Raw genomic sequence first — 12,350 nt, 5'->3', positions numbered from 1 at the left:
AATTTTCCCAGCATCATTTATTGAATGAGGATTCTTTTCCCCAGTGTATGTTTTTGTCTGCTTTGTCAAAGATTAGATGGCTATATGAGGATGGTTTTATATCTAGGTTCTCAGTTCTGTTCCGTTGGTCTATTTCTCTGTTCTTGTGCCAGTACCATGCTATTTTAGTTACTGTAGCCTTGTAGTATAGCTTGAAGTCTGGTAAATTGATGCCTCCCAATTTGTTCTTTTTGCTTAAGATTGCTTTTGTTATATGGGGTCTTCTCTGGTTCCGTACAATGCATAGAATTATTTTTACTATATCTGCAAAAAATGATGGTATTTTAACAGGGATTGCATTGAATCTGTAGATCACTTTGGGTAATATAGACATTTTAACAACGTTGATTCTGCCCACCCATGAGCATGGTATGGTTTTCCACCTGTTTACATCCTCTGCTATTTCCTTCCTCAATGTTTCACAGTTTTCACTGTAGCGGTCTTTTATCTCCTTAGTTAAATATATTCCTAGGTATTTTATTTTCTTTGTTGCTATTGTGAAGGGTATTGAGTCCTTGATTTGGTTCTTGGCTGGCTCTGTGGCGCAATGGATAGCATATTGGACTTATAGCAAAGCTTTTGTTCTTTCTACTTCATCATGCTATTGTATTGAAAAATTTCCTAATATGTTAAGAACACATAAAGAGTTTGTGTTTGAGGAAATGCATCACTGGTGATATAAAATTCTTTTGCAAGGCCGGGCGCGGTGGCTCACGCCTGTAATCCTAGCACTCTGGGAGGCCGAGGCGGGTGGATTGCTCAAGGTCAGGAGTTCGAGACCAGCCTGAGCGAGACCCCGTCTCTACTAAAAATAGAAAGACATTATATGGACACCTAAAAATCTATATAGAAAAAATTAGCCGGGCATAGTGGCGCATGCCTGTAGTCCCAGCTACTCGGGAGGCTGAGGCAGTAGGATCGCTTAAGCCCAGGAGTTTGAGGTTGCTGTGAGCTAAGCTGACGCCACGGCACTCACTCTAGCCTGGGCAACAAAGTGAGACTCTGTCTCAACAAAAAAAAAAAAAAAAAAAAACCAACAATAAAATTCTTTTGCAGATACATGGTTTAAACTCCTTTCATAAAATAGGATTTTCAGTGGCCTAACACAATAGGAGGTTTGTTTTCTCACTCACATAAGCTCTAAAATGGATGATCAGGCCGGGCACGGTGGCTCACGCCTGTAATCCTAGCACTCTGGAAGGCCGAGATAGGAAGATCGCTTGAGGTCAGGAGCTCGAGACCAGCCTGAGCAAGAGCAAGACCCCATCTCCTAAAAATAGAAAAATTAGCCAGGCGTGTGGCATGCGCCTGTAATCCTGGCTACTCAAGAGGTGAGGCAGGAGAATCACTTGAGTCGAGGAGTTTGAGGTTGCTGTGAGCTAGGCTAACATCACAGCACTCTAGCCCAGGTGACAGTGTGAGACTCCTTCTAAAATAAAATAATAAAATAATGAAGTAAAATATAAAATAAAATCAATAGACAGTTCTCCAAGCATTGATTCAGGCTCTTTACATGTTGTGACCCTGTTGGCATCATGTGGCTTCCAAGGCAGAAAGAGCATGGAGGGTTATACTTGGATGGTTTTTATGGGCAAGGCCTGAAGTGGCACATATGACTTCCACTAGGATTCTGTTGGCTACAGCTCAGTTTTGTGGCCACACTTAATCATAAACAGGTTGTATACTAGAGTCTAGCTGGTGCCCACAAAGAAGAAGAAATGAGTTAGGCAAACAGCTAGCCAGTCTCTATCACAGCATCTTTAATATGTAAATAAATCTTATAAATCTGTAAGAAAAAGACAGGCATCGCCCCCAGCAGAAAAATGGGCAAAGGTACCACACAAAATAAGAAAAATGATCAATAAATACATGCAAATATGCCTTATTTAGCACAAATCAAAGAAATGCAAATTAAAACAACAGCATAACATTATTTTTTACTCTATCTAATTAGTGCATTTAATGGCAGGAGTCTGGGAAAATAGGTCTACTCATAAGTTGGTGGTGGATGTGTTAAATTGGCTTAGCCTTTCTGGTGACCTATTTGACAATATGTTATCAACATTTTACATGAGTATACCCTTTGATCTAGCAATTCTTCTAATAGTTTATTCTAAGGAAATAAGTGGACAAGAACCCAAAAATGTATAAATTAAAATGTCCATTGCTACTTTGTTTATAAAGCCAAAAAGATGGAAATAAGTTAAATGTCCACAAATAAGGGATTGGCTAAATTCCATATAGTAGAATACAGTGTAACCATTAGAGTATGAAATAGACATATATGTGTTAACATTGAAAGATGTCACAGTTTTAAGTGAAAAACATAGATTCCAGAGTAAAATCCCATTTATATAAAATATGTGTATATATGTAAATACATATAAATGTGCATATGTGTGTATGCATATATGCATATATTTAAACAGAAAATGTCTAGAAGTATATAAATAAGTGTTAACAGTTTTCTTCAATGGGATTATGGAAGATTACCACTTTCTACTTTATTTCTGTATTTTTTGCCTTTTTTGGTAATAAACAGATTAATTTCATAATGAAGAAAATACTATCTTTAAAAAAACAAATTTCTTGGCCGGGCGCGGTGGCTCACGCCTGTAATCCTAGCACTCTGGGAGGCCGAGGCGGGTGGATCGCTCGAGGTCAGGAGTTCAAGACCAGCCTGAGCAAGAGCGAGACCCCGTCTCTACTAAAAATAGAAAGAAATTATATGGCCAACTAAAATATATATAGAAAAAATTAGCCGGGCATGGTGGCGCATGTCTGTAGTCCCAGCTACTCGGGAGGCTGAGGCGGTAGGATCGCTTAAGCCCAGGAGTTTGAGGTTGCTGTGAGCTAGGCTGATGCCACGGCACTCACTCTAGCCCGGGCAACAAAGCGAGACTCTGTCTCAAAAAAAAAAAAAAAACAAATTTCTTCAAATCTTCTTAAATCTGTTTTATGATCATACTAATCTTAAGTTTTTAAATATTATGCGTTTTAAATTTGGTACTTTAAAATCATCACCCACAACGCTTTATGTAGTGTTTATTTACATACTTCTAGTATTTATCCTTATATCTCATTTTAAATTATTCTGAATAACTAGAGAGTCAGTAGTGAGAAGTGTGAAATTTTTAAGTCTCCTGAGAAATGAAAGATGTTATTGTGAGGTTGATTATCTTAGTTGTGTGAGAGAGGTTTTGAATCTCAAAAACAAATGCTTACTCCTTTCTGAAGAGAGATTTCCAAAGAGAATCCCAATTATAAAGGTGTCCGTCTGTCTATGTTGGAATCCTAGCTCTACTATTTGCTAGCCACTTGACTTTGGGCAAGTTATTTAACTCCATGTGCCTTAATCTCCTCATCTATAAAATGAGGATAGTAATAGGACTTACCTTATAAGATTGTTGTAAGCATTAAAAGAGATAATTGTAGTACAGTGTAGGTAAATAATAAACAATAGTTATTATTCTTACTTTTCTGTGTTTTTTACTTCCTAATGTTTTGTTTTGTTTTGTTTTGTTTTTGTGGTTGCGGGTTTGATTCTATATTAGGTTCAGAGCATCATTCGCTCCCAAACCAGTATGGGTATGCGTCACAGAGATCGTCCTACTACTGGTAACACCCTCAAGTCCGGCTTGTGTTCAGCCCTCACGACCTACTTTTTTGGAGCTGATCTCAAAGGGAAGCTGACAATCAAAAACTTCCTTGAATTTCAGCGTAAACTTCAGCATGATGTTCTGAAGCTAGAGGTAGGTGTTCCTTGGACCTCAGGAGATCCATCACACATGGAGCCACTGGGCTAGGAGGGCTGGTATGATAGGCGTCCTTCCAATTTGTCCCCAACTGTGAGAACTGATTGGTTTGAACCTTATCAGTGATCTACAAACTGACAGCAGGTGGGAAATAACAAATTCTGTGGAAATGTCACAGAGTAAGGTGGTTCTAAATCTAAAAACCAAAAAATTCTAAATTGAACATCTTAGTTGTCTGTGGATCTCCAGCTTAGAGAGAAAAAAGTTCAGTGGGCAGAGCAGTTCACAGCCTGAGCATGTATCCCCACTTTTATGTTTATTGTGTGGCACCAGAAAGTGGAGATGAAGGCAGTTAATAAAGAGCTCTTTCTATGAATGTTTTCAAAGGTAATAACAGCCAGAAACACAAAATATCAGAATCAAAATATATGTGCTCAGAGTTGCAAAGGTGTCTTACTGCATTTGGAGATTTACAAGTTTATTTTTCCACTTGAAGTTTAGACCATGATGGTATTCAGTCACTGTGGACAACTCTCTAATTACCATTTCTGCATTTATATATATATATGTGTGTGTGTGTATATATATATATATATATATCTTTTTTTTTTTTTTTTTTTTTTGAGACAGAGTCTCGCTTTGTTGCCCGGGCTAGAGTGAGTGCGGTGGTGTCAGCCTAGCTCACAGCAACCTCAAATTCCTGGGCTTAAGGGATCCTTCTGCCTCAGCCTCCCGAGTAGCTGGGACTACAGGCATGCACCACCATGCCTGGCTAATTTTTTCCATATATATTTTTAGTTGGCCAGATAATTTCTTTCTATTTTTAGTAGAGACAGAGTCTCGCTCTTGCTCAGGCTGGTCTCAAACTCCTGACCTCGAGCGATCCACCCGCCTCGGCCTCCCAGAGTGCTAGGATTACAGGAGTGAGCCACCACGCCCGGCCTCTGCATTTATATTAATGAATTAAGTGTGTTTGGGCTAATTGGCTATTCTTTTCAGTTCAAAATATTCACCAAATGCCTTCTATATGCCCTTTTGTCTGGAGGCAAAAAATGAAGTCTCTAATTTCTTGAGATTTTTAAAAATTCCCTTACACTGATGTTTCTCAACCTCTTTTTCTTTCAACACATGCCTTACTTTAATATTATTTAAAATTTTAAAATATTAAATACTATGACTAAGAACATATAAAATTATTGTAGAAAAGCACTGCTTTGTTTTTTAACTACATATATTACTTCTCTGTCTGCTCTCCCATTTTCCCTCAAGATTCTGGTATACTATTCTGGTATATACCTTTTCCACCCACTTGACTCAGTTTGAGACAAGTTTGAAAATCACAACTGAATTCCAATTATCCTTAAGAATGCTGTTCAATATTCATACTCTAGGAGAAAAGCAGAAGGATAGATAATATTAAAAATCAGATCAAATTTTGAAATGTGCTTTTGTACATATTTTTTGAAAATGATGTAATTGATATTCAGAGAATTCACCTCAAAAAAACAAAGTAATAATGCCAGGCACAGTGACACGCATTTGTAGTCCCAGCTACTAGAGAAGGTGAGGCAGGAGGATCACTTGAGCCCCAGAGTTCAAGGCCAGCCTGAGCAACTGGGCAACATAGTGAGACTCTGTTTCTAAAAAAATAAAAGGAAAGGAATCTCTACAATTAAGCTAAGCTTCTTGTGGAGGCTCTTGTAGCCCCCATAACAGGTGGCAAGGGCTTTATATACATCAGATCCTCAAATGACATCGTTTCATTCAACATCCTTTCACTGTTAACATTGATGAGGGAAAAATATCGATTCCTGGCTAAAGCCACTATCTGTGTGGAGTTTGCACATTCTCCCCATGTCTGCATGGGTTTTCTCCAGGTACTCCAGTTTCCTTGCACATCCCACAGGTGTGCATGTTTGATGAATTAGCATGGCTAAATAGTCCCAGTCTGAGTGGGTGTGGGTTGTGTGTGAGTGTGCCCAGCAGTGGAATGGCGTCATGTTCAGAGTTGGTTCCCACTTTGCACCCGGAGCTGCCAAAATAGTCTATGGCCATCCTCTACCCTGAACTGGAATAAGTAGGTTGAAAATGAATGCATGAATTAATACAAATTATTATAAAATAAAAATTCATAAAGTAGACAATAATGCAAATGCACAACAGTAAACGATGCAATATAAAAGCCCTCAGCAAGCCCACCATATGTTTCATTGTTTTCGAACTGCATAGTGGGAGGGGGTGCTCCTTGTAATTTTCACTTTGAAAACATTCACTCCTTGATTTGACCCACCACCACTACAACTACCATCACTCAATGATTCACCAAAAATTGGGTAAATCATTATCTTACTTGTTTTTTGTTAATCTTTTTTAAAAGCATATATATAGCTCACATTGATTTCAATGTTTAAGATTAGAAGTGTTTTGAGTCTTTATTTAGAAATTTGATGATGTTTTTGTGACCAGAAATATGCCATGGGAACTTAACTCTGATTTGTATCAATTAACCTATAGTAAAATTGGTTTTTTTATACATTGCTTCACTTAAAGTCATGGGTTCCAAGAACCTGTTGATGATGTTAAGTGAGGACTTACTGTGTAGTAAGAAATCAACTAACATTTACAAGGTTGAAAAGCTTTAATGTTTCTCTAATCTGATTCCCTTATACTGCTAGATAGGTAGCTTTCTCTGTCTAGTGAAAGGCACAGGCTAAGTAAGCATCAGGAAAGGTAGTGAAGTGTTTAGATTTCAAAGGTTTTTCTCCATTGCATGCAGAGAAATATGACACACCAACCTAGCAAACTACTTGAAAAGATTTCAACAATAATCGAAACAAAAGCGATTATCTGGTCAGCGCTCAGTTAACCAGAAAATTAGTCATAAATTAACCATAATACCTCAGTTCCTAAATATTCTAGTTAGTGAAGTTTTGCTTTTGTCTGGCTGTACATTGAGGGCTCTATCTTCACAATAACCACAGTACTCAGGTTTTTGCCAATTACCTTGCCACAGTAAACCATAGCAAATAATAGAGTTCAAATAAAACTTCGTGAAATGAAGAAAATTTATGTTCAATGGCATTTAAGCATTGGGCTTGTAGAACTTTATTTGGAAATGGTAGTGTTACTATTGTCACTCTGTGGAAAGCAGATACTTCTCAGGCAATGAGTTTTATTTTGTTCACTGATTTATATTGAATTGGGTATTTTATATATAAAATATACTAGATATGTTACAACAACAAAAATATATATACACACACAAAAAGGCATAATGTTTACCTTTGTGAATTTTGCATTCTTATGGAAACATTCCAATATATTCCTCAGAGTATAGAAGAAAGAAGTAGACTTCATCCAACAATTTTTGTGTAAGGGTTAATATGTACTAAGATTCAAGTCATATACTCTGGTTCCTGGTATGCATACCCAGACTTGTCTTCTTTGGAAACATTATAACATAATCTGGAAATGTAAGTGATTTAACTTGGTAATTATATAATTATAATTTTAAAAGAGCATAGATCCATAAAATGTAGTTAGAGAATAAAGCACAAACTAGGTGGTACTTTTAACAAAAACAATACGGATCAACCAGAGAGCTGAGTGGGCACCAGCCTGACCACAGTCTAGCCCAATACTCATGGGCATACAAATGGGAATCTAGGGAAACAGAGCATAGGACTTTCATCTTGCATCCTGAGATGCTATAGAGCTGAAAGCCCCCTAACATATTGTGTAGATTGCCAATAATGTAAAAAAATTATAAAGCAGATTAGGGATTTCATATTGTGTCCCTGTACATACCCTATACCCAAATGCAGAAGAAAAGAGGTGTAAAAGGCAGTCATATCTAAGGCACTTATTCTGGAAAGCTCTCTTGTGTTTGGCATTGACTCTGTAGGCTTTGGGCCAAGACATACCAAGACTGTTCCCATTTGTCAGTCAGCAGTTCTTCATGTGAAGGGACCAATAGAATCTTGTGAAACAACCCAGCCCACCATGAAGTAAGTGTTCTGAGTGGTTATTCTTTCCATGTAATGGCACAGGTCCAGTGCTATGGTTTGAATATGCCCCCCAAAGTTCACATGTTGGAAATTTAATTGCCATTGTAACACTGTTAAGAGGCAGAACCTTTAAGAGGTGATTAGGTCATGAGGGCTCTGCCTTTGTGAATGGATTAGTGGTGTTACCATGGGAGTGAGTGAGTTACTGCAGTAGTGGGCTCCTGATAAAGGGTAAGTTCGGCTCCTCATTTGCTCTCTGTCTCATGTGTTCGCTTGCCCTTCTGCCATGGGGATGACCCTTGCCAGATCCAGTGCCATGCTTTTGGACTTCTCAGCCTCCAGAACCATGAACCAAATAAACTTCTGTTCTTTATAAATTACCCAGTCTGTGTACTCTCTTATAGCAGCAGCAAACAGACTGAGATATCCAGTGAATTAAGTGCCTCTTATTGATAGCCCCCTTATTTAAACTTTCATCACTCAGTACTGTGCCTTCCCAACTTAATTTGTATTTCTTTGAGGAAGTGTGACTAGCAGAAAGAGTGTAGGCTTTGATGCTAATGAGGCAAAGGTTAAAATTTTGGTTACACCACTTACTGGCTATGTGACATTTGATGAGTTATTTATTCTCTCAAATTCTAGCTCCTTATTTGTAAAACAGGGCAGTGGTTAAGTGACATGGTATTTGTTATAGGCTGAATTGTATTCCCTCAAAATTTATATGTTGAAGTCCTAACCCTCAGTACCTGAAAATTAACCTTATTTGGAGAAAATGTCTCTAAAGAAGTGTTTAAGTTAAATGAGGCTGTTAGGATGGGCTCTAATCCAATCTGACTGGTGTCCTTATAAGAAGAGGAAATTTGGATATGCAGAGACACAAAGAGTAGACATGCACAGAGAGACAATCATGTGAAGAGGCAGCTAGAGGGCAGCCATCTGTTAGTCAAGGAGAGAAGCCTCAAAGGAAACCAACCCTGCTGGCACCCTGAGCTTGAATTTACAGCCTCCAGAATTAAGAGAAAATAAATTCCTGTTGTTTAAGCCACCCAGTCTATAGAATTTTGTTACAGCAGCCCTATCAAACTAATGCAATGTTATATACCTAACACCACCTGGCATGTATCAATGCTATGTCTTTAATAATATGTTTTCACCTTCTCTTGTATACCCACTGCCACCTACTATGGCAGTAGGTGTATAGTAAACACTTTTTTTAGAGAGAGAGGGAGAAAGTCTTACTCTGTCGCCCAGGGTGGAGTGCAGTGACGTGATCATAGCTCACTGCAACCTCAAACTCCTGGGCTCAGTGATCCTCCCGCCTTTGTCTCCCAAAGTGCTGGGATAACAGACATAAGCCATTGCACCTGGCCAACAGTAGGCACTTAAGTCATCTCACTTGAATGATTGAACGGCATTACTTTTATTTTGAAATAGTTTTCTGATAAAACATCTGGAAAATGAAAGCAATTTTTGTTTTAATTTCACTTTTCAAACTTTGGGTAATTTTTCCCCTCACTGAATATGAAATACAACCTCATCATCATAGCCAAGAAGAAAACAGAAATGATTAATAGTATCTTAATAACTTTTGTATGGGTTTTATAATTCCATCATTCTTTCTAGCTTTCTCTTACTAGTTTTATTTCATTACTTATCTACTTTAAAATTTCAGATTAAGGAGATTTATTTTTCTGTTTAGTTGTTTCTATCTTTTTCTTATCACAGTAGCTTTGAGAGTGAAAAGAATGCTATTTGTCTGTCAAACTTAATTTCCAGAGGGGTCAGGAAAGAGAGAAAAGTTTATGAACATTTATTGAGTGTCTACTATGAGCCAAGCACTTTACATTTATTATATGCCTACTTTAACTCTCAACAACCCTATCAGGTTTAGTGGTATTATACCCATGTTCCAGATGTAAAAACTAAAACTCAGAGCAATAAAAGTCATAGAACTATTATATGATAGAACTAGGATTCCAACTCAGGTCTGTACCACATTGCCTTTCAGACTGAACTATTTCTGCTCTTTGTCTCTTAGTTCTTTTGGTCTGAGATGAGGTGTCTGTACCTGATATATTTGGGACTCTAAAGAAAAATAAAAGTTTCTGAATTTTAGGGACAAAAAAAGAACTACCTTCTTCAGTACCACCATTTCCCAGTTCCTTTGCTACTCAAGTTAAGTCTTATGACTGAGAAGAAATACACTCCCTTTTGTTTGTAACATACTACCTGAACTAGCCATTTAATTAAAATCATGAGAATTATTAGCTGTTAGATTTTTAAAAATATTTTAATACTCTTAATTCCAATTATATTTTTTAATTCTACCCTTTTTCTCTATTTGTGAACTCAAAAAGCATATGTTTAAAGTAATGACTTAAGAATACAAGGTTGATTTTAAAAATTCTCTTTTGAGGCCGGGCGCGGTGGCTCACGCCTGTAATCCTAGCACTCTGGGAGGCCGAGGTGGGCGGATCGTTTGAGCTCAGGAGTTCGAGACCAGCCTGAGCAAGAGCGAGACCCCACCTCTACCAAAAATAGAAAGAAATTATATGGACAGCTAAAAATATATATAGAAAAAATTAGCCGGGCATGGTGGCGCATGCCTGTAGTCCCAGCTACTCGGGAGGCTGAGACAGGAGGATCGCTTGAGCTCAGGAGTTTGAGGTTGCTGTGAGCTAGGCTGACGCCACGGCACTCACTCTAGCCTGGGCAACAGAGTGAGACTCTGTCTCAAAAAAAAAAAAAAAAAAAAAAAAAAAAATTCTCTTTTGAAGTTATTAAAAATTCCATCTAACGCTATTAAGAACCATTGAGTTGAGTTCTTTGGAGACAGCTGCCAAGTTTAATTCTGATTAATATATTCATTGATTTCTTGAAGACTGTAACAAGTAGGATGTCAGTCAAAAATGAAAGGTAATAGGAAGATTATGGTTAATTTTAATTGGGGGTGAGGGGAAAAAAGGAGCTGTCATGTCAAAGAAAAGTAAAAACTAATTAGTACAAGAAAGAAGAATCCAACCCCAGAATGTCAACAAGGACACTGAAAAGGTATTATCCATTATCTAATAGAATTCCAATCTGTAGCATGATCTCTTTTATAAGTTGGGATTCACGTGTTTATCACATAACCAATCAAATTGTCACATTTTAAGACATCACAAGTATCAATTATGTGAAAGTAAATTAGGTATGATTCCAAGAATAATAACTGTCTTATATTCCCAGTCTTCAAGAAACAATATTGAGGTTAACTAGATTTGTTCAATCAGGAAGGAAAATAAAAGAGAGACAAAGAGCTGTGGTAGTTATCCTCATCTGCCAATAAGAGTAGAGAAAAAAAATAGTATTAATTTAAATATTAAGGAGTTTTAAAAAAAATTATTACTGCACCTAGATGATTAAAAGGAGATTCTAGAATCACCTACCCTTTAAGTCATCAAGCTGACATCTTTGTACCCATATTTTTAAAGTGCTAAAGTAGAATTAAATCTGTCTGATGGAAAGGACTGTATTAAAGGACAAGCCTCAGTTCCTTTCCTAGCCAAAAGATTATAGAAAAGGAGACCAGAAAGCAAGAAAGCTTTCAAACACACGCTTGCTGGAACTAGGACTCTTGTTAAGCAGATTTCTTTTTGCACTAATAACCCAGTTTTGTTTTGTTCGTTATGTTTTCTGGGAAAGTGACTCTATTGTGTAAACTCTGGGATGAGAGTTGACTCTTGATTTAATTAAATCCAAGAAACAAAATGAGATATTCAGTAGGATGTCCTTTAGTTTTATTCTTCCACTTTTGCCTTTACAAAGCAGAACATGGATAGTAATAAATGTGTAGTTTCTTATTCAATCCCTAGATGTTTTCATCTTGAATTTTCCAGAAATCATTAGAAGGGTTTATTAAAGAGTACAGTAGTACCCCCTTATCTGTGATTTCCCTTTCTAAGGTTTCATTTCCCTGCAGTCAACTTCTCTTTGAAAATATTAAACAGAAAATTCCAGAAATAAACAATTCATAAGTTTCAAATTGGTGCCCTTCTGAAGTAGCACTGTGAAATCTCACACAGTCCTGCTCCATCCTGTCCAGGACATGAATCATCCCTTTGTCCAGCATATCCAAGCTGTCTACACTACCCACCCATTAGTCACTTACTAGCCATCTTCGTTATCAGATTGACGTTGTGGTATCAGTGTGCTTGTGTTCAAGTAGTCCTTATTTTACTTGGTAATGGCCCCAAAGCACAAGAGTAGTGATGCTGGCTATGCAGGTATGTCAAAGAGAAGCTGTAAAGTGCTTCCTTTAAGTAAAAAGATGAAAGTTCTTCACTTAGGAAGGGAGAAAAAATCATACGCTGAGGTTGCTAAGATCTACAGTAAGAACAAATCTATCCATGAAATTATGAAGAAGGAAAAAAAATCATGCTAGTTTTGCTGTTGCACCTCAAACTGCAAAAGTTACAACCATAGTGTAAGTGCTTAGTTAAGAAGGAGAAGGCATTACATTTGTGGATAGAAGATATAACAAACATATTCTGAGTAACAGCAATTGGGT

General features: G+C 37.4%; 1 protein-coding gene across 3 annotated transcripts in view; it reads left to right on the top strand.

Moving 5' to 3' along the window:
• The window catches only part of MICU1 (mitochondrial calcium uptake 1), a 195,981-nt gene that overhangs the window by 123,527 nt on the left and 60,104 nt on the right, over window positions 1-12,350 (top strand). For all 3 annotated transcript variants that reach the window (XM_069460023.1, XM_069460024.1, XM_069460025.1), the window contains one exon: window positions 3,594-3,791. In XM_069460023.1, coding sequence (XP_069316124.1) covers window positions 3,594-3,791 — 198 coding nt within the window. The remainder of the gene's footprint in view (window positions 1-3,593; window positions 3,792-12,350) is intronic.

Source organism: Eulemur rufifrons, chromosome 28 (genome assembly GCF_041146395.1).
Source record: "Eulemur rufifrons isolate Redbay chromosome 28, OSU_ERuf_1, whole genome shotgun sequence".
Taxonomy (NCBI): Eukaryota; Metazoa; Chordata; class Mammalia; order Primates; family Lemuridae; genus Eulemur; species Eulemur rufifrons.
This window is presented reverse-complemented; position numbering and strand designations above follow the sequence as displayed.